Raw genomic sequence first — 21892 nt, 5'->3', positions numbered from 1 at the left:
AGAATTTTTAAAACATGCAATACCTGACTAGTCAGGGGCACTGACCTCTTTTCCCTTAAGATTGTCAAATACGCCGAAACCGGTTTGGCTCAGTGGATAGAGCGTCGGCTTGCGGACTGGGGGGTCCCAGATTCAATTCCGGTCAGGGGCATGTGCCTGGGTTGCGGGCACATCCCCAGTGGGAAATGTGCAGGAGGCAGCTGATCGATGTTTCTCTCCCATCGATGTTTCTAACTCTCTGTCTCTCTCCCTTCCTCTCTGTAAAAAATCAGTAAAATATATTTAAAAAAAAAAAAAGATTGTCAAATAAATAAAATGAGAACACAACACAACAATAGCTATCTGGTGTGAATGAATCAAACTTATACTTTTTTGGTGTGTCAGATCGGTAAAAATATATTTTTGGTATGCCGCAGGATTTTAGTAATTTGTGTACCATCAGGTGAGAAATTGAGAATCACTGCTGTAGTGCCTAGAACAGTGCATAATACTGTTATGAAAATTCTTGCCTCTGTCTCCCTGTGTACATATGGAAATCATTTTTAGGGGAAATAGCCAGATGTATTTTTTAAATGTGATTGATTATATTGTCTTCTAGTTTCTACTGTTGCGAGGTTCCATTGCAGGTAACCTGTTTTTGTCTCTCATAAAGGTTCTAGGACTTTCTCTTCACCTTTAGTGCTCTGATACTACACAACACTGTCTAGACAGATGTAGGTTTGTTTTCATGTATCCTGATAAGCACTCATTGAACCCTTTAAACTGCAAAAACAGAGCTCTCTTCAGCTGTGGAAATTTTTTTTTCTTCTATCTTTTTTTCTCTTTTCTCCTTCTCAGACTCCTCTGGCTCAGTGTTAAAAATTCTGTATATACCATGCTTTTTAACCTTTCTCTCTCAACTTTCTGGCATTTCATGGGTTTGGGGCAGGAAGCTAGATAAGTAAATGTGTTCTGTTTGCCATCTTGATCCAGTTTCCTGACATAGTTCTTGTTATCCCATGAGGCTTACTTTTTAAAAAAAAATATCTGTCACCCTAGTTGGGTAATTCAGTTGGTTGGAGTGTCATCCCAGTACGCCAAGGTTGTGGGATCAGTCCCCGGTGGGGGCACATGCAGGGATCAACCAATGGCTGCATAGATAGATGGAACAGATCGATGTGTTCTCTCTCTCTCTCTCTCTCTCTCTCTCTCTCTCTCTCTCTCTCTCTCTCTCTCTCTCTCCCTTCCTTTCTCTCTCCAAAATAAATCAGTGAACAAATATCTGTCATTTTATTTGTCTCAGCAGTCTATTCCTAAAGGAACATGACTCATATTTTATAATAATGAATGGAAGGTTGATATTGTTTAACAAACTTTTGTTTTATAATCAGATTTTTTGAAGATAACTTTTTAAAAATCATAGTACCATTTTAAATATTAGACTCACTTGCCTGCTGCTATTGGGAGTGAGCCCAGTCACATTAAAAATTGTGTTGGTATCTCAATCACTCATCAGGTCCAGGCAGCTCCAAGTGCTGATAAAGGCCTTGATGCCTCTCCAGATGTCTGTGCTAAGTGTCAGCTCCAGGTGCAGGAAGCAGAATACTTGGAGCTGGCACATAGATTCTCAAGTACAAAGTATGAGTACAAATCCAAGTTGTAGGTCCTTGGTCTCCTAGAAAAATGGTTTACAAACCTGTGGAACTTTATAAAAATTAAATGCCTGGACCCTCTTAAATCAAATCCTGAAGGGGCTGGGCTGAGTATCTGTGTATCTGTAAAGGCTTTAGAGGTTATTCTTAGAATGATAGCTAGAGTTCTTAGAGATCCTCCGTATATATTTTCTCCTACTTATGCCTCATTTATAAAGAATTGGCTATCCAATGTTCTTTGGTACAGATGTGTCATAATTTACTTAACTGGTACCCGCTTGGTGGACATTTAATTTGCTTCTAGTCTTCTGCTATTATAAGTCACTGGAGTAGATGTCCTTGTAATATAACATTGCACACATCTGTGAATATACCTATGGGATAAATTTCTACACATGGAATTGTTCAGGCAAAGGTATATATATTTGTGAATTTGAGAGAGATGCTATTTGCCTGTGAAAGTATGCTTTTCAAAATCTTTAGGTGTTACATTCTTAGGCTGAAAATATTCTTAAATCTTAGAAGTCCTTACATTGTGTTTTCATTTCTAACTAGGCCACTACTAAAGTTGAAGTGGACATGGAAAAAGCAGAGAGCCTGCAGGTGACAAGGGGAGATTTCCTCGCTTCTTTGGAGAATGATATCAAACCAGTGAGTATGAATATTGAGTGATGTATAAGCCCCAAAATAATAATAATTCAGGAGAAAAAATAACTGCTATTTTACCAGTATTGTGGGAGGTTATATCATATGAAGTTTTTAAAAATCAAAAAATCTTATCAGAAGTGTTCAGTATAAGAAACATTCAAACAATAACTCTGATAGCTGGGTAATTAGCCAGTACTTACTGAAATATTTCTCATGATAGGGAGCTCACCATCTGTTACACTGACCATCCCATTTTGAGGCTTTCTAATTATTAATTCTTTATATTGAACTATAAATAGTTTTCTCATTGGTTCTTATACAATATGAAGCTACTGAAACCAAAATTCATCTTAATTCATTCATCCTCCATATGTTAGTTACATTTAAAATTAGCTCTCATATTCTCCTCTCTCTACCTTTCTCTAACCTCCTCCAAGGCATTCCTTTTTCTTACTCATTACTTTTGGTCCTTAACTACTACAGTTTCTAAAGACTCTTAACCATTCTAAGTGCCCTTTAAAAAAAAGGTGTCAGGTTTTTTTTTTTTTAATGCACTCACTAGTCACAGTTGGAGCTTTAGAATACAATATAAGATCATTAACCCATCCTATCCTATCTAATAAAAGAGAAACATGGTAATTGGCATACGACCGCTACCCTTCCCATTGGCTAATCAGGGCAATATGCAAATTAACTGCCAGCCAAGATGGCGGCCGGCAGCCAGGCAGCTTGAAACTAACATGAGGCTTGCTTGCTTCAGTGATAGAGGACTCCAACGTTCCCTGCCTGCCACTGCAGACCTCTGAGCTGCAACTCTAAGCAACTATGTAACAAATATAGAAGCTAAGCAAAACCCCAGAAACCTACTTTAGTCCCGGGCTTCAGCCAGCAGGATCGAACATTGTAAGCAAAGGCCAGAAACCTACTTTCAGCAGCGGAGGCCTAAGAGCTGGAGCCAAGCCTCAAAGCTAAAGCTGGCCCAGAATAAAAAAAGAAAAAGAAAAAAAGGAGCGGTTGGGAGCTTCAGTCACCCGCCAGCCTGAAAACAGCCCTCAGCCCCTCACCCAGACTGGCCAGGCACCCGTGGGGACCCCAACCCTGAAGGATGTGTGACCAGCTGCAAACAGCCATCATCCCCTCACCCAGGCTGGCCAGGCACCCCAGTGGAGACCCCCACCCTGAAGGATGTGTGACCAGCTGCAAGCAGCCATCATCCCCTCACCCAGGCTGGCCAGGCACCCCAGTGGGGACCCCCACCCTGATCCAGGACACCCTTCAGGGCAAACCAGCCGGCACCCACCCGTGCACCAGGCCTCTACCCTATATAATAAAAGGGTAATATGCCTCCTAGCACCGGGATCAGCGTGACAGGGGGCAGCGCCCAAACCCCCTGATCGCCCTGTGGCTCTGTGTGTGACAGGGGGTGGGGCCACAACCTCCCTATCCACCTGCTCTGTTCGTGACAGGGGAAGACGCCCCAACCCCCTGATCAGCCCTGCTCTGTGCCTGATAAGGGGGAACTCCCCAACCCCCTGATCACCCTGCGGCTCTGTGTGACAGGGTGTGGCGCCCCAACCCCCTGATCGGCCCTGCTCTGTGTGTGACAAGGTGCAGCGCCCCAATTCCCCCACCACCACGGGCCCTGCTCTGTGTGTGACGGGGTAGCGCCCCAACCCCCTGATTGGCCCTGCTCTGTGCATGACAGGGTACAGAGCCCCAACCCCCCAGATGGGCCCTGCTCTGTGAGTGACAGGGGGCAGTGCCCCAACCCCCTGATTGGCCCTGCTCTGTGCATGACAGGGGGTGGCGCTGCAACCTCCCCATCGACCCTGCCTTGAGTGTGACAGGGGACGGTGCCCCAACCCCCCAATCGGCCCTACCCTGAGCATGACTGAAGGTGGCATCACAACCTCCCGATCTCCCTGCTCTGTGCATGACAGGGGGCGGCGCCCCAACTCCCCAATCAGCCCTGCTCTGAGCCCGACCAGGGGCTGCACCTAGGGATTGGGCCTGCCCTCTGCCACCCGGGAGCAGGCCTAAGCCAGCAGGTCGTTATCTCCCGAGGGGTCCCAGACTGCGAGAGGGCACAGGCCGGGCTGAGGGACGCCCCCCGCCCCCCGCCCTGAGTGCACAAATTTTTGTTCACCGGGCCTCTAGTCCTATATAATAAAAGCCTAATATGCTAAGTGTCTGGTCGTCCATTCAACCAATCAAAGCATAATATGCAAATGATATGCTAAGTCGACTCAACCACTCACTATGATGTGCACTGACCACCAGGGGGCAGAAGCTCCAACTGGTGGGTTAGCTTGCTGCTGGGGTCCAGCCAATCAGGACTGAGCAAGACAGGTTGGACACACTGTGGAGCCCTCCCGCGATCCCTCCCTGGCTGGCCAACCTCCCGCGTCCTTCCCTGGCCCCGATTGTGCACCAGTGGGGTCCCTTGGCCTGGCCTGCGCCCCTCTCACAATCTGAGACCCCTCGGGGGATCTCAGAGAGCCAGTTTCAGTCTGATCTTGCACGCCAGGCCAAGGGACCCCACTGGTGCACAAATTCATGCACTGGGCCTCTAGTTTTTCTATAAAATAACCACTAATGTTTGTTTACTCTTCATTGAGTAGCCATTGTTTGGAGTCCTATATTAGTACAAAAAACAAAGTGCAGAAAGGCCTCTTAAAGAGGTGTGTATGTTTGGTTTTCTTTTAAAAATGGATCTCAGGTGCACAGAATTGTATTAATCTTAATCTTTAGTTTGTGACACACTGTTGTCATTAGTCTACATGGGGTATAAAATAAAGTACGATGCATGTAATTTTGGGGGAATTGTTATTTTATTGCATATTTTATAATCAAGAATCATCCATATGATTTTCTGTAGCTATACATCATTCATTTTCTTTTTTTCAATTAAAAACAATTTTCCAATTACAGATGTTATAAAATATTATATTAGTTTCATATGTATATTGTAGTGATTAGACATTTTCATTCCTGAAGAGCATTGCATTGTGTGACTACCACAATTTATCTATTTTCTTATCAATGAGCATTTGGGACATTACCAGGTTTTTATATTACTAGCAAGTGCTGCTATGAGCATTCTTGAACAAGTTTCTCTTAGATATATATTAAGGAATAAAATTCCTGGTTTGTTGGGTATATGAATGCCCAACTTCAAATGTAAGAATTTTAAACTCTTTCCAGTGGTTGAATCAATAAGTACTTTCCCAATATTGTAAAAGAGATCCTATCACTTTATATCCTCTACAACACTTGGTATGGTCAGACTTAATTTTTGCCATTCAGTTGGCTGTAAGATGGGATCTCATTTTGGTCTTAATTTGCATTTCACTGATTACTTACGAAGGTAAGCATTTCTCCATGTACTTATTGGCCATGTAAGTGTCTTTCAAGAGATGCTATTCATGCCTTTGCCTATTTTTCTATTGTATTGTTTATTCTTTATTTTTATTTTATCTGTATAAGTTCTTTATATATTTTTGACAATAATTATTTGTTGCAAGTATTTCTTTTAAAGACAAAAATCAATTTGTTTTATTAGCTCTATTTTTTATTACTATTGTGACTTTTAAATATAAATATTTACTTTCAAAAGTTACTGAGCAATAGAAATGGTTAATCTTTTGCTGTTGTCATTTGTAATAGATACCAAAGATATTAGTACCCACCCTAACTGATCTATTTCAAGATTTTTTATAATTTGACTACAAGAAAGGGGAAACTAAGATAACTAAGTTAAGTAGGTAGTAAGTTTCTTAAAATTATTCCATGAGTCTGGGGGACAAAACAAAAATGAAGTGGCGGGATAAGACTCATACATATTGTGTAGCCTGGAGGGGGTCCCTGTTTCCTGGTTAAAGGTATCTTAAAGCTGCTGCTGTAAGACTTAGAGTGTATACTTGGAATAATTAAAGGTAAAAGTCAGCCAATCTACATATTTCCTATAGCAGTATTTATTAGGCTCTCCCTTTATAACTTTTTAGAGGGCCACTGAATGCACCATATCCAGACCAGGCAATGAGGATTTCCCTTTGTACTCAGGAATCAAAGGACTAGTGTATGCAAGGACCAAAGAGAAGTCTGAGAAATGATTGAGTAGCAAAGAAATAGAGCAATGAGACTGTTGTATACTGTTTAGAGACATTACAAAGAATAATTTTCTGTGAGGTGCAAGTTCTAAAGAAGAGTTAAAATTGTTCCATACATCGGGGTAGTGAAAAATTAACTTGTTGAAGGATATAATAGCTTAGAATTCTCATGACATAGGACCTTTACATTACATTGGGTTTTGTCTTCCTACTCATTTCTTTTCCTTTTAACCTTATGAAAATTCAATTAAGTAACTAAGTACTAAAGCTATTGACTACTTTTGGCAACTGGTTTGATAGGAGTTCCAATATTAGATTAGAACTTGAAAATGAAGAGAAATGTGATTTAAACTCCAATATGTAGTGAGAACAATTAAAATTATTACATATAATAATTGCTTTTATTTTATTTTCCTAACCCTTCAATCTTTCCTTACAACTGCTCATTCCTGTCTCATTTAAAATCTTATATTTACACATATACACTTACCTTGGTGCCATTTAACTTGTAACCCCTTCCACCAAATTGATGTGGACAGGATCTCCTCATTACCATTTTACATTCCCATTTTAATCCATGACACTACAGTCAGAGTTAGGATAGTGTCTTTGTCTGCTGAGACATGTGTTTCTAATTTCTGAGTCCATAATCTCTTTTTCCCTTTGTTCTTAACAGAAGGCAACAGCCATGTACTCCTTATAGAACTAAGCACATAGGGACATATCCTTTCTCAGGGGTTATGACAGCTTGGGCTCTGGCAGAATCTGAGCCTAGAATCTATTGTTTCTCCATTAAGTCACCCAAAGTAGCTCCTCCCCTCCCCAATTTGATAAAAAGTAAAATGCAAAATTATAAAACATTGGAGGTCTTTTGGTGTGGTTTTCAGGCTTTTTATACTGATATGGGATATTGCTCAACATTTTTATTGTGTAGGAATAAAGTATTTTGGGCATCTTTTATATGCTCAAAATGTTTTAAACTGTGCTTTTCTTCCATAGGCATTTGGCACAAACCAAGAGGATTATGCAAGTTACATTATGAATGGTATTATCAAATGGGGTGATCCAGTTACTCGAGTTCTAGATGATGGAGAGCTGCTGGTCCAGCAGACGAAAAACAGTGACCGCACACCATTGGTTAGCGTCCTGTTGGAAGGTGAGAAGAAATGATGAGATGGCATTAAAAGTTAAAAAAACAAAACAGTACTTTTATAAAGCCATTTAGGACATTCCAGAAAAATGAATTATTTTCATTTCTAGTACTGTTCATCGTCTGAAAATAGTAATCCAGTATATATGTACCAATAATTGTGCAATTCAAGTCCTACTGAGGACAGAATATTACTAATGAATGATAGCAACTCATTTTCTTATAGGATTGTATCTAAATTTCTATGTTACTTAATAGACTGTAATACCAAATAGCGCTGAATTCAGTTAAATAAATATTCACTGAGTACTTGACTAGTTGCTGGAAGGGCAAAAAAAAGACACAGGAGAAATCAATGGTTAGAATCAGTTGCATTAGCCTTAGTTGTAATTTGATTGTAGTTTGAAGTAACAATGGTAGTGGAGATGGAGATAAGCAAACCATTTTGAAAAATATTTAGAAGGTAGAATAAAAGAGACCATATTATTATTATAATTATTAATCATAATTAAGCTATAATTCTTTGAACTCTTTCTTTTGCCAGTCACTCTACCAGCACTTTACACATATTACCTCATTTAAACCCACTTCAGTCCTAAGGATAGATGCTGCTGTTATCCCTATTTGTAGAGAAGCTGAGGCTTAGAAATATTAAGTAACTAGATGTACTATGGGAAAAATATCAAATACAATCCCCAGGTTTCTAGTATACATGCCTGTTTCTAAGATTGGGAGCATTAGTGGAAAGATTTGGGAAAGAAGATCATGAGTTCAGTTCAGGGCACGTTGAGTTTGAGGTTTCTACAGAATAATTGAATTGGAAATGTTAAGTAGCCTATTATATGTAGGTCTCATGCTCCAAGAGAAGTCTGGCTACAGTATACATTCATGAGTTGTTAGTATATTGATTGTTGGTGAATCCATGGGAGTGGAAGAACTCACTTACAGAAAGAGTATAGATTGAGAAGAAAAATGGACCTAGAACTGATCTCTGAAGTGTGTCAACAGTTAAGGACAAAGTTGACAAAGGAGACTGAGCAAGAGTAACCAGAGAGGTAGGAGGAGGGGGAAAGAGAATATGCTATCATAGAATCCAAGAAAAGTATTTAAAGAAAGAGGAGAGTTATCAATTGTATCAATTATTCTTAAGAGGCCAACAGATAAAGTATCTGTTAGATTTGATGACATGGAAGCCATTGGTGATCCTGATGGGAGCCTTTCCATGTAATGGGAATGGAAGCCATAGCATTTGTTTGAGAGTGGATGGAAGGTGAAGAGTGAAGGCAGCCAGAGCAGATAATTATTTAGGGAGGTTCCATTTTGAAGGAAGAAGAGAGTAGTGTTGAGGGGTGTGAAGAGGAAGAGATGGAAGATATGGGGGAGAGGGTACTATCAATAACGTTGGGTTTCTGAAAAGATGGGAAGGAAGAATTGGTTGGTTTATGGGTAGAAGAGGTACACATCTTTCATTACACAGAAGGGAAAAAGAAGGAGATGTCTAAATTCAGGTAAGTTTGTAGATTTGGTGGCCTGAGTCTTTAGAATTCTAGCTTGTTAAGTCACATTTGCTTCTAATAAGGCAGTTTTCCCTGCCCCCACAATCATTTCCTAAAATTGTATTGTTTTCTTAGACAAATAATTTGGTAGAACTAAACATAAATACTGATATGTATTTGAATGCACTCCTTTTTTAAGAAGCAAAACCCTTGAGTTTTATATATTTAGGCAGAAGTTTGAAAGATTAAGACTATGAGAAAGAGAAAAGGAACGTATTTCATCATACTTTTGAGAAATGCTAATCAGTTCATTAAGTTTAGTTGCTAATAAATAAGAGAAAACATGTCTGCCATGAAATTGTGTCAGGATATGTTAATGAGCAACTAGTTGAGACCTCAGTACCTTGTGGATAAAAGTTTAAACTTGTTTTATTTCCCTTTGCTTAGGTTGGCTTTTTCCCCTGACTTGCTCATATCTTTATGCAGGCCCTCCTCACAGTGGGAAGACTGCGTTAGCTGCAAAGATTGCAGAGGAATCCAACTTCCCCTTCATCAAGATCTGTTCTCCTGATAAGATGATTGGCTTTTCTGAGACAGCCAAGTGTCAGTCCATGAAGAAGGTATTAAGATTTTTACTTTCATTTTAACTTCATATCTCTTAGATGTGTGTGTGTACATATGTACATATATATCTATCTTTGTATGTGTATGTGTGTCTATGTGCCATAGCAACTATGTTCTTTTCGAGTGGAACTAGATCATCAGCAAAATTTGGGAAGAAACAGCAGCTATATTAGATATTTAACTTTGTAATGCATTTCTATTTTATCTTTCAGATTATGCTTTGTTTTATACATATAATGGTTAATTTTCATTTCTTAAGTTTGTATTGACTTGATTGAAAGGAAAGATCCTAGTTAAGAGTGTTTGAGTAGAGTGGCCCAAATTCTTAAGTTCTTTCATCAATATACAAAAGTCAAACTATTTGAGGTCAGTTAAGTTGACTGTGTACAGAAGTGTACCATTGGAAAGATATTTTCAACCGCCCCCCCCCCAGCCCCCCGCAAAGGGATGGCAGTGTATTAAATAATCACATCTACTTGACAACTTAATGCAGTCCTCATCTTTCTTCCTTTCTCCACGTGCCATTTGTCATCTTCTCAATATGGCTGCTTTGAGCCATCAGTGAGTTATTGCAACATAGAATAGACTTCTAGAGCTGAAAGGACCATCTGGTCCATCTCTCGTACATTCAAGCAAGTGTCATGTGAGACATCTGGGATAGTAGGTGACTGCTTTTTAAAAAACAACAACAAGCAATGATGAAGACTTTTAATGACTGTTTAATCTCACTTAGTAGCCAGTGTTTCCATTGATACTGATTATGTATGCTCCCAGATAGTGAAGAAATTTTATTTTGTATCTAATTGAAGTATTTATTTCTATCCTTTTTTTGATTCTTGATCTTTTCAAGATAAGAACTGACTCTAAGTTAAAGATATGTGGAAAAATCAGAGTCAAGGAAAGGATTCTTGAGAATTGAAGTGCTACCTAGTGAAGACAGCTCAGGTGTTCTTTTACGGTGCTCAGAGGCCCTCACTTTATAAAGACATAGGATAGAATTACTTCAGTTTTTCTTTAGGAAAGAGACAAGCATATTCCAAAAGAAAAAAAAAATGTTTGAAAAGTTAGTGTCTTGTTAGTGCAGGAGGCAGAAAATTATTTGTGTAGGGTGCTTGAAATGGATAGAGAAAACAGAGCTTGGGGCAGGATTCCAGTTCGATACACTGAAATGTGAAGATAAGTATTCTATATAAAGAGCCCTGGCCAGGTCATTCAGTTGGTTAGAGCATCATCCTGATACACCAAGGTTGTGGGTTCCATCTCCGGTCAGGGCACATATAAGAAGCAACCAATGAATGCACGACTAAGTGGAAAAACAAATTGATGTTTCTCTCCCTCTCTTCCCCTTCCTCTTTCTCTCTAAAATCGATAAATTAAAAATATTCTATATAAAGATATTTGAAATTGAGTATGAAAGAGAAGGAAATGTTTTCAGATACCAAAAGAACTTAAGTACCATAGTCAATTTATTCTGTCTGAGGTGAAACCAGTAGTATATATTCTCAAGAAAATCTGGACAAAATCATGAGACCAGTCATTTCCTTGATGTAAATAGGGGTTAGTTTTCTTTGTTTTTTTTGTTAGTGTTTTTTTTTTCCTCCCTCTAAAGGGAACCCTTAAGCCATATCCTTTGGTGAAAATTTAAATAATAGCGCTTGGAATCTCTGGTCATTTAATTTTCCTTTTAATTGAACAGCTAATTCTACTGGCATGTCTCTAACTCCATCTATTTCTTATACTTGGCAAAAGTAGTCATCTTCTGCCCTGGCTGGTGTAGCTCAGTTGGTTGAACATCATCCTGTGCACAGAAAGGTTGCTGATTTGATTTTTGGTCAGGGCACATGCCCGTTTTCAGGCTTGATCCACGGTAGGGGGAGTGCAGGAGGCAGCCAATCTATGTTTTGCTCTCACATCGGTGTTTCTCTCTCTTCCGCTCCCTCCCTCTGTCTCTATAAATCAATTTAAAACTATTTTTTTAAAGTAAAAAAATTAAAAAATAGTCATCTTCTGTACAAATTATAAATTACTCCATTGCTTTTCACCAGCTGCCAGCCTCTGCCTCAGATGTGAGTGGATGGTCCTAGTTTTTCTATAAAAGTTTTTAAAAAGTACTTTAGACTCCTGCAGATCAAAGCTGCTTTGTAAGTGTGAGATATTATCATTTTTATTATTTTAATCTCTTGCAAATTGACTTGAGGGGAGAAGGTAATATGTGTTGATTTTAGAGGCTTAAATGGTTAAATTAATGGCTTAATAACTTATGATTTAATCTTTAAATTGTTGAAGCCTTTCAAGGCAGAGTTTTAAATGAGTAGAAGTCTAAGGAATATGAAAATAAGTGTCTATACAAGCTTATTCAACATGGTTTCAATTCATGGTTCACTGTCTGGATCATCCATGCACCCTTAAAATTGCAAAAATGTTTTATGTTTCAGCAGTATAATATATACATATTCAACTTTTTGGCTTTCCTTGGGGAAAAGATATTATTCCCTGAAACTAAAGTACAGAACAGCGAAAGAATGAAGCATAGGTGTCTTGGAACTATATTGGAAATATTGCAGAATCTTTCTCTGCAAATAATTTTCACATTGTTGCCTAATGATAGGTTGACAAAAGCCGGAGGGCTCAAACCAGTCTAAAGGTGCTAAGTTTTTCAGGTTGCTTCTAAAAATGAAATATAAATGCCATTCTTAAGTAGTTCTAGTCTACCTCCCACCACTGTTGTCTTCCCTTCATTTGTAGTGTGAGGATGGGAAGATTTTTAATTTTTTTTTCAGAGCACAAGTAATTTATAGTGTTTTTATCATTCTGGAGAGGCCCGTTCTTTCTTTGTAAGTGCTCCTCCCCACCACCACACACACACACACACACACCACCTCCAAAATAGGAGAAAATAAAAAAATGAGTTCATGTTTGTCCTTCAGTTTTCTTCTCTGCTCAGACACACACATACATTATGTATTGGGGATAACACTGGATGTACTGTTTTAAACTGTCTTGTTTCACTTAATATATTATTAACTTTTGTGTTTTGTTTTGTTTTTCTTATCTGGGTTTTATTTTTAATTTTTATTTATTTTTTCGTTTTTTTTCTCTTTTGCTCAGTCCCTCCACCTGCCCCTCCATTGTGAACTTTTTTCAGTGTCATAGAAATTTATCTCACTATTATGTTAAATAGCTATGTAATATCCATTTAAGCATTCCCTTTTTATTGCACATTTAGGTTGTTCCCAGTCCCCCCCTCCCCCCAATTATAAATGATATTCTGTGGAACTACCAAACTTGGGAAATTACTGTCCCCATTTTCTTATTAGATTTTCCTTAGAGGAGCATTATATTTTACTGGCTGAGAACTTGGGCTTAGGTTTCAAATAGATATGAATTTGAATCCCAGCTCCACCACATTTCTTGACTATAAGTCTCTGTTTTCTCATCTATAAAATCAAGATAATAGTAATAGCTGCCTTATGGGTTATTATGAGAATTAAATGAAATGGTAATCTATGTAAAGTATCACACAGTGTCTTGTGATATACTAGTAATATGTGCTTGATAGAGTGTGGTGGTTCTTTTTACTTGTCATTATTCTTGTACATACACTTTTGGTTATTTCCTTAAGATAAATTCTCAGATTCAGGATTGCTAAGGTAAAAATATGAATAATTAAAATATTTTTAATAATACTGCTACCAAAACTCTTACGCCAAAATAATAATGATTTATAGGATCCCACCTCTTTAGAAAGTTGAACCAATTTATGCTAGCAGCCCCATCATTTTAGTGTCAGTTTCCTGGGACTCTCAACCACACTTAATGTTATAAAAATACTTTTTTTGCCAATTTCATAAGTAAAAGATTGGCATTTAACTATTTCTTCAGCCACATTTTCATGACTAAATGCTCAGTTTTAAAGATTTTTCAAAATGTTTTGCAACAGAATAATTTGTGAAACTGGGAAATATTATAACATTAATTTTTGTTAAAGAATGATGGTCTGAATAGTTAATTCATAGAATATCTTTGTATACCATTTTATTACTTAAACTAAGAGATAAGAGTTTTTGTTAATAAAGAGGGCCATTAGACTTGTTTTACAGAGAAGAAGGGAGAGGGATAGAGAGTTAGAAACATCAATGAGAGAGAAATATGGATCAGCTGCCTCCTGCAGATCCCCTACTGGGGATGTGCCCGCAACCAAGGTACATGCCCTTGACCGGAATCGAACCTGGGACCCTTCAGTCCACAGGCCAATGCTCTATTCACTGAGCCAAACTGGTTAGGGCTAGACTTGTTTTAATGAGCAGCTAAGATTTCACTGTAATTAAGCTATTGCTTTTTGTTCACATATGGATGGTATTATAATGTATGAAAGTAGTTTATTCTCAATTATTTTAACATTTACCTTGCACTGCTCTTAATTTGCTTAATGAGTTCTTTCTCCATAGGTCAACTTCTCACCACTGCCAGTATGTATGAGGTGTTATCCTCATTCTGGGGGGTACCATATGTTCCGTTCGGATATTTGAAATATTTGCAGATCCTTCCCCCGTTTATGTTTGTTTTCCCAACTTCATTCTATTTTAAAATTTTAATTCCAGTATCTATTGTTGCATCTATACTTTTTAAGAAATTTGTTGTAGTAGTTCTATTAGTGTCATTAAATGAATAAAAGGACAAAGCAATAAATTTTTATTTTAACTCATTACCTAATCTTGATGCTTTTTGAGTATACAAAACAACAATCTGATGTGACTAAATTACTTAAATAAAATTAAGTAAAAATGAGTGACTTATAAAACTATGACCATTAATAACATATAATATAGTCTTGCTTTTAAAGGATTGAAAACTAATGGAAGACATTTTCCTTTCCACTAGCTTTGCATGAAAGAAATAATCTTCTTTGAATATCCTCCTCCTGTAAATCCCACTGCAAATTGTAGTCTTCACAGAACAGAATCATGGTGCCTAATCCTCCCCTTTTCGGGGTTTAGTCCATACAAAGAGCAGAGCTGGAAATTGGATCTTTTGACAGCAGTTACTAAGCAACAGAATTTGGATGTTTTTGGTTAACATCCTAATATATCATGTAACTGGTTTGTTGAAGTTTGTGCATGTATTAACCGAGAGAAGTGGACACTCCGGAAGTGATTACAGGGCGCTTGTTGTTGTTTTGTTTAATACACTTTGTCTTTTGGCATTTGTATCTGTTTGGCACACAGAAGAACATGGAACAGATCTTTAGTAGAACTTTCAGACTTTGTGGCTTTTTATATTATTAAAGCATACCTCACTCTGTGGCTTGCCGTTATGTGAAAATGTAAGAATTTTTCCTGAAAAGCAAGGAGAACAAATAAAGGATTTTAAGGTCATTCCAGGAATCTTTAGTGCTTTGCCAAAAGTTTAGGTCCGCTTCCTGAGGCAGTTTCATTAGAAGACAGCTAATGTTTGCTTGGTTTTCTCCCCAGTTATTTTTAGAAACTAGAGATTATTACTGATAGCACTGATTTGAATTTGCTCATTTACGTTTTTATATGCTACCAAATATGATTAGAGTATGCTTTCAGCTAATTGTTGACAGATTTACTGCATTAGGGATTTTCTAAGTCATCAGATTCCTACTAACTAGGTACTTCACGCCAACCACTTCAGAATTAAGATGAACTCTTTCAGCCCCCAAAGGAGCAGAGAATTTGGCTTCACTTGCCTCAGAGCACTGAAGAGGTTGTAGAAAATAGAGGACAGAGTCTACTTAGAACACACTTTGCTGTGGTTGTGATTCTGAAAGGCTGAGATTAACATGGAACTAATACTGGTGTGTTCCCATCTATATTCATGTGGACTCCAGGGTCTGCAGCTGCTGCCATTCCCCTGCACACAGGTGGCTCCCAACTGGTCAGAAGATTCCAGGAGTGTGCTGTGTTCCTTGAGAGCTTGCAGTGTCCTTGAGGACCATATTCAGACCTGTCCCTCCCCCTTGTGCATCAGGAGCCCTACACCTCCTTTTCCTCAGTGCTTAGAGTGCAGCCAGCCTGCTCTTGCCTCAAGTCCAGGCTCCCCACATTCTAGGTTGTCTCTTAGGACCACTATCTACCTTTGCACATGAGAGAGGTGGTACCAGAGAGTTTAATGACAATCTCGTTATATCCACATCTAGAAATAGACTATGTAACTCTGTTTTCTAGAGACATTCTTCATCTTCTAGAATAGTCCTCATTATTTCCTTGTTGACTGATGCCCCTCCCTCCCTCCCTCCTTCTTCCTTCCTTCTTTCCTTCCTTCCTTCCTTCCTTCCTTCCTTCCTTCCTTCCTTCCTTCCTTTCTTTTTCTTTCTATCTTAGAAAGGAGGGGAGAGAGAGAAGAATCAATTTGTTGTTCCACTTCTTACTTATGCATTCATTGGTTGCTTCTTGTATGTGCCCTGATCCAGGATTGAACTCAAAATCTTGGCATATCAGGATGACTGACGCTTTAACCACCTGAGCTACCTGGCCAGGGCCACACTTCTTCTTTCTTCAATTCTTTACTTTTTTCGCTTTCTCTTGTTCTTTCAGACTTCTCACTCAACTTTAAGACTATATTTATAAATATGTATATATACTTATATCTACACACTGATAATTTTACTTGCTCTACAGGAAACTCCCTGATAAAACTAGGATGATCATACACTACAGTTTGCTTTGAGCAATCCTGGTTTTTACCTGTTGTTCCAGTGTGATTATTAACATCTCTCCCCTTTCAAGTGTCCTGGTTTGCATGATAACTTATGTGATCCCCTAGTGATAACCTCTCTAGCAAGAAAAGGCTTGAGTATCATACTTTCATCTTACTAAATGAGAGGATCAGAATTTAAATTATTTTTTTTAAAGAGTCTGTAAGATACAGCCATTAGCCTCAGCTTCAGCCCACCAGGCTAACTGTTGTGATGGCATCATTTGATCTGGAGCAAGCACTGTGTATCTGCTGTATGCGGGTACTGGTGAGAAGTTTGGCACTTCCAGTTGTAATATTCTAGCTGGGCAGTTTGTACAGCTTTACCTTTTTTGCATCTTTTCTTCTAGTATTTCTCCTCCTTTTTGGATTTATCTACATAAAGTTGCAATAGAACATCCCGGCTTAGTATGTAAATATCTCACTTATGTTTAAGTCTGGCAGCTAATCCCAAATACTTGCCAGTTGAATCTGAGTATCTTCTTAGTGAATGCTCTGCTGGGGCCTGGACCAGGAAGCTGAGAATGGAAGCAGCTGGAAAAATTAGGCAGAAAACATGAATCCAGGGGAAGAGTGGTGACCTTATATTACACTAGTGACTAGATAAGGAAAACAGTATGTATGAAGTGAATGGGGTGTGTGTATTTAAACTAGAGCAGAGTTGCTACCTGAAGGAGTTTCAGTTGACTGGTCAACTGAAACTGGTCAAGTTACAACTGGAATTGCACTGTCTTTGTCATGGTTAGTATGTTGTTAAGAGTCACTTGTGAGTGCTCCTCTTCCCGTGATACTAATTAATGCATTAAGAGCTGTCTGTAAAAAAAACTACTTTAGCCCTGGCTGGTGTTGCTCAATGGTAAGAGTGTTGGCCCATGCACCAAAGGGTCTTGGTTTCGATTCCCAGTCAAGGGCACATACCTGGGTTCACTCCCTATCCCTGGTCGGGGTGCATGCAGTATGCAACCAGTTGATGTGTCTCTCTCACATGGAAGGTTTTTTTTTTGTTTCTCTCTCTCTCTCTCTCTCTCTCTCTCTCTCTCTCTCTCTCTCTCTCTCTCTCTCTCTCTCTCTCTCTCTCTCTCTCTCCTTCCCTCCCTCCCTCCCTCCCTCCCTCCCTCCCTCCCTCCCTCTCTCTTTGAAAAGCAATGGAAAAAAATATCAGGTGAGGATTAACAAAAACAAGCAGAAAAAAACAACAACCCTACTTTGCATTGAATGACTGCTGTAGGTATTTTTTTTCCTAAAATGTCATAGGTAGCCCATGCAGTCAACTGTGAAGTGATGTGTAATGCTTCATGAATCACAGTATCTAAGTTGGTGAGACTACCTAGCAATTTATCATCAGTTTAGACCAGGGGTGGGCAAACTTTTTGACTCGAGGGCCACAATGGGTTCTTAAACTGGACCGGAGGGCCGGAACAAAAGCATGGATGGAGTGTTTGTGTGAACTAATATAAATTCAAAGTAAACATCATTAGATAAAAGGGTATGGTCTTTTTTTTCAATAGTTTTATTCATTTCAAACGGGCCGTAGTTTGCCCACGGCTGGTTTAGACCCAAGCAGTGTTCTCAGTAAGGTCCCTGTAGCCATGTAAACTCAATATTTTATTTGAGAAGGGTCAAGGCTGATTTTGGGAAAATGTAGAATGTAGTGTCTTAGGCTCCTGTGGCTCTAATCCATGATATTATAGCTTGACAGACAGAATGAAATACGTGCATCAGAGTCTTTAGTAGAATTCTGAAAAAAATATTTTGAAGAATAAAGCATTCTTTTCAGTGACTCCTTGAAATCACCTGAGTTTATAGGATACCACATTGGCTGCTGTATTGGTTCAGTCTTCAAAAAATAGCAAAGAAAGCCAAACCAATGGACATGGACAACAGGGAGATGGGAGCATGAGTGTGCGGGGGGGGGGGGGGGGGGAGGTTGGATGTTAATGGGGGGGATGAGGACACATTTGTAATACCTTAACTAATAAAAAAAATAAAATAAAATAAAAATAAAAAAATAGCAAAGAACCACAGGGGAACTGCTTCCAAACTTTTCCATTGTCTCTTCCATTTCTCTTCTGCTTCATCTCTCACCCACCGCTCCCCACACACACCAACACTGACCCCTTCATTTTAATTCTTATTGACTAGTCAGTTCCTTCAGTGCTCCTGAATTTTCTCACTTCTGCCCCCTAATACCCAGTATACTCTTCTTAGAACATTTTCTTCCCTGTTTTCCACTGTTTGTTCATCCTTCAGGTCTCAACTTAACTGTCACTTGCTAAATTTAGGAACACAGCATTGACTCCATAAGCCTCTGTATCAGTCAGGCTAGGCTAAGTTATGCTGCAATAATGAACAACCCCAAAATCTCAGTGGCTTAATACAACAGAGTTTATTTCATGCTCACAGTACTTGTCCATCATGGTTCAGAGGCAGAGCTCTGCTCATTGTAGTTTCTCAGAGACTCAAGCTAGTAGCAGAGGCTCCATCTCACATGTCATTCCATGATAGCCAATCGGCATAAAAGGAGCTCCTTCCAGAAAATGATACATTTTATCATTTTTATCCACCTCACAATCCAATGGGAAGACAGCTAAGGAAGAGAGGGTAGAAGGGATTGTGACAGTGTGGGAGAATGACTGAGGGGTGTAGGGAATGGTGCAAAGTAAAGCAACAGAGCTATTCTTCAAGCATGCTTTCTTTTATGCATGCATGCAGCAGACATGGATTAAGTACCAGTGAGGTATCAGACCTTGGAAACTTAATACTTGGGAAGACAGTATCTACCTTACAGAATATAATGTGCTGGGGAGGATCTTACCATCTCTAGATTGTCAACATGAGTTGTTTTTTGCTTTTTTTTAAATTTTGGGAGGTTTTTTAAGGGAAGAGGGGTTTGGGTGTTTTTTTGTTTGTTTGTTTGTTTGTTTGTTTCATCTTTGCGAGTGACTTTTGAGCATAGAAAAGACCATAGGTAGACCTGGCCCCTATGGCTCAGTTGGTTGGATAGTAGTTCTGTACACCAAAAGTTGGCAGGTTTGATGCCCAATCAAGGCATATATCCGGGTTTTGTTTGATCTCTACCCCAGTTGGGGCACATATTCCCATCAATTACCTACAGAAAGGATCATCTGTAGCTAATTTGTGGCCTAAAAAGTTTAAAATGCAACATATCAAAATTATATCATGTATGTGTTTTTAAAACAAAAGTAAGCAAACTTTTAAAAAGTCTACTTACATCTCTTATTCTATTTGTAAGTCTAGAAAAATTCAGTAATTACTTAAAAGGGGACTTTTACAGTTTAATTAAATTTCTTTATATATCTTAAACTATATTTCCACATTTAAAATATTTTCTTTTCTCTTTGAAGTACTTTAGTTTGTCTAACAAAAAGTATTCTAAATTTCAAAGTAAGTATATAATTACATTTATTTAATAATAAATTAAATCATAAATATGGTTAATCTTAGATTATCTTTACCATTTGCAAGGCCATTAAAGTTATCTTTTACCTTCCAACATAAAATTAATTATTCAATTGCATATTTTAAATTGAACTAGCAAGGCTAATCTAGTAATCTAATATGGTAAATTCTCTTAATTATTTCAAATATTTTAAAGACCAAGCACACATAGGTTGTCTTCAAACTTAGTATGAAAAATATTACTTTTGTTGGTTTGATTTACTTTATTTCTATACCTAACTCTTAATCTTATATAGTTAAAAGATAGCTGCTAAGGAATATTATGTCACCCAAAGCAAGATGGAAGGGAGAGTTACATCTTGGTCACTGAGGTTACTTATCAACCAGAGAGCTTGGGCTGGGATGCAGGAATTAATTACAGATGACACGAATGGGATGCACTGAGCCCCAGTTATAGTTGCTGGAAAGGAGCCCTGAACATTTATAAAAAGGCTGGTCTCAAACCTTGGGTGCTTATATTCAATTTTTACATAAATGAATTCTCTTATCTGGCTTGTAATTGCTACGTCCTTATCAGGGTATAACTTGTTCACTTCTTGGTTTAGTGACCATTTCTTTGGCTATCATAAGACAATGTATTATTATCTTTTGTCAGATTCTAAAGGTAGAACCAAATCTATTTTGTCCTTTATACCCAACTTTCATTCTTTTGTAAACACTGAGCATTATAATCTGATTTGAGTCGACAAGCTTCTGTTCTTTCAATGTTATTCCTGCTTAAAAGGGTCACAGTTCTTACAGATAATAAAATGACATCCAATTTTACTCTACATATCCCTTGTGGCTTCATCTGGCTTTTGAGTCACAACACTGAAGCCATGGTCCTGACATAGATAGGAGAGACCTTTGTGATAAACTTGACAGGATTTGTCTGTTCTCAGAATTCCAGGTAGGACATAGCCATGATCTAGTATCATTTTGGGCAAGTCATTTAACTGCTTTGTCTCAATGTTTTTCATTCTTAAAATGCAAGAACTCTTTTAGTTCTAAAATCCTATTATCTTTTAAATTCTAATTTAATGTAGTCTGAAATATTGGTGTTTTACTGTGCTTTGTTAGGTATTGCTCAAAAATTTACAATATTTAATTAATCTTCTTAGAAATTGTCATAATTATGGAGAGCAGTGAGATAATAAATGGTTTTGCTTTCTTCCAGATCTTCGATGATGCATACAAATCCCAGCTCAGTTGTGTAGTTGTGGATGATATTGAGAGACTGCTTGGTGAGTCATTGCATTTGTTATTGTACTGTCTTTGCCAATGTCTCACAGATTATAAGAAGAAAAATAACAGGTATTTATAAATTATAAGGCAATAGAAATACCTTTCTTTGTCCTATAAGGAAATATAACATTATCTCTTCTCTCTCTAGTTAATGATGGTATTCATGTTAAGTATGCCTTATGACTATAACTCCGTTATAAGTTGTTTTCCTGTAAGGACTCCTGCCTCATACTATTTTCTATCTTCTACAGAGTTCCCTGCCCATAATAAATGATTAGTAATTTTTGTTGACCGATGTATTTACTGCCTGTAGCTCAGAGGTTTCACTTATGAACTTGACAGAGCTAATGAAAGTAGGGTTTACAATTAGAGTGAGATAACGCTTGGGGTAGAAGCTGCAAGCTTTCTGTTACCTCAGTTTCTGCTCTTAAAAAAGATACATAAAAGGGATATAAAGGACTATATCCCTTCCTTACTTATCCCATAGAATAATTATGAAGACAAAATTGATATAATAATGTTGAAAACATTCTGAAAGTTAAAAGTGCTCTGTGGTAATTTTTAAAAATATTTATTAAACATTTATATGCATTCTTACATAATACAGAGATGAATAAGTCCCTGCACTCAACTCAAAATGTGTAATCTACAAATAAATTCCAGAAAAGTATTATTCTTACATTTTATTTCATTGCATAAATTAGATAACTCTGGAATAAACTTATTATAACAGTGGCTCAGGATGTTGTAATAAACTGTTGAAATTGAACCCATCTGGTGACTTAATAAACCTCTGAAAATAGTATCTAACAC

At 38.1% G+C, this 21892-nt stretch overlaps 1 protein-coding gene across 2 annotated transcripts in view; it reads left to right on the top strand.

Annotated features, from left to right (window-relative positions):
* The window catches only part of NSF (N-ethylmaleimide sensitive factor, vesicle fusing ATPase), a 126222-nt gene that overhangs the window by 74611 nt on the left and 29719 nt on the right, over positions 1–21892 (top strand). For both annotated transcript variants that reach the window (XM_081109411.1, XM_081109410.1), the window contains exons 13-16: positions 2187–2282; positions 7388–7544; positions 9521–9654; positions 21012–21078. In XM_081109411.1, the coding sequence (XP_080965537.1) occupies positions 2187–2282; positions 7388–7544; positions 9521–9654; positions 21012–21078 (454 nt within the window). The remainder of the gene's footprint in view (positions 1–2186; positions 2283–7387; positions 7545–9520; positions 9655–21011; positions 21079–21892) is intronic.

This window comes from Myotis nattereri, assembly GCF_964212035.1.
Source record: "Myotis nattereri genome assembly, chromosome: 16".
NCBI classification, from domain to species: domain Eukaryota; kingdom Metazoa; phylum Chordata; class Mammalia; order Chiroptera; family Vespertilionidae; genus Myotis; species Myotis nattereri.
The sequence above is the reverse complement of the archived record's forward strand: the minus strand, read 5'-3'. Positions and strand labels throughout refer to the sequence as shown.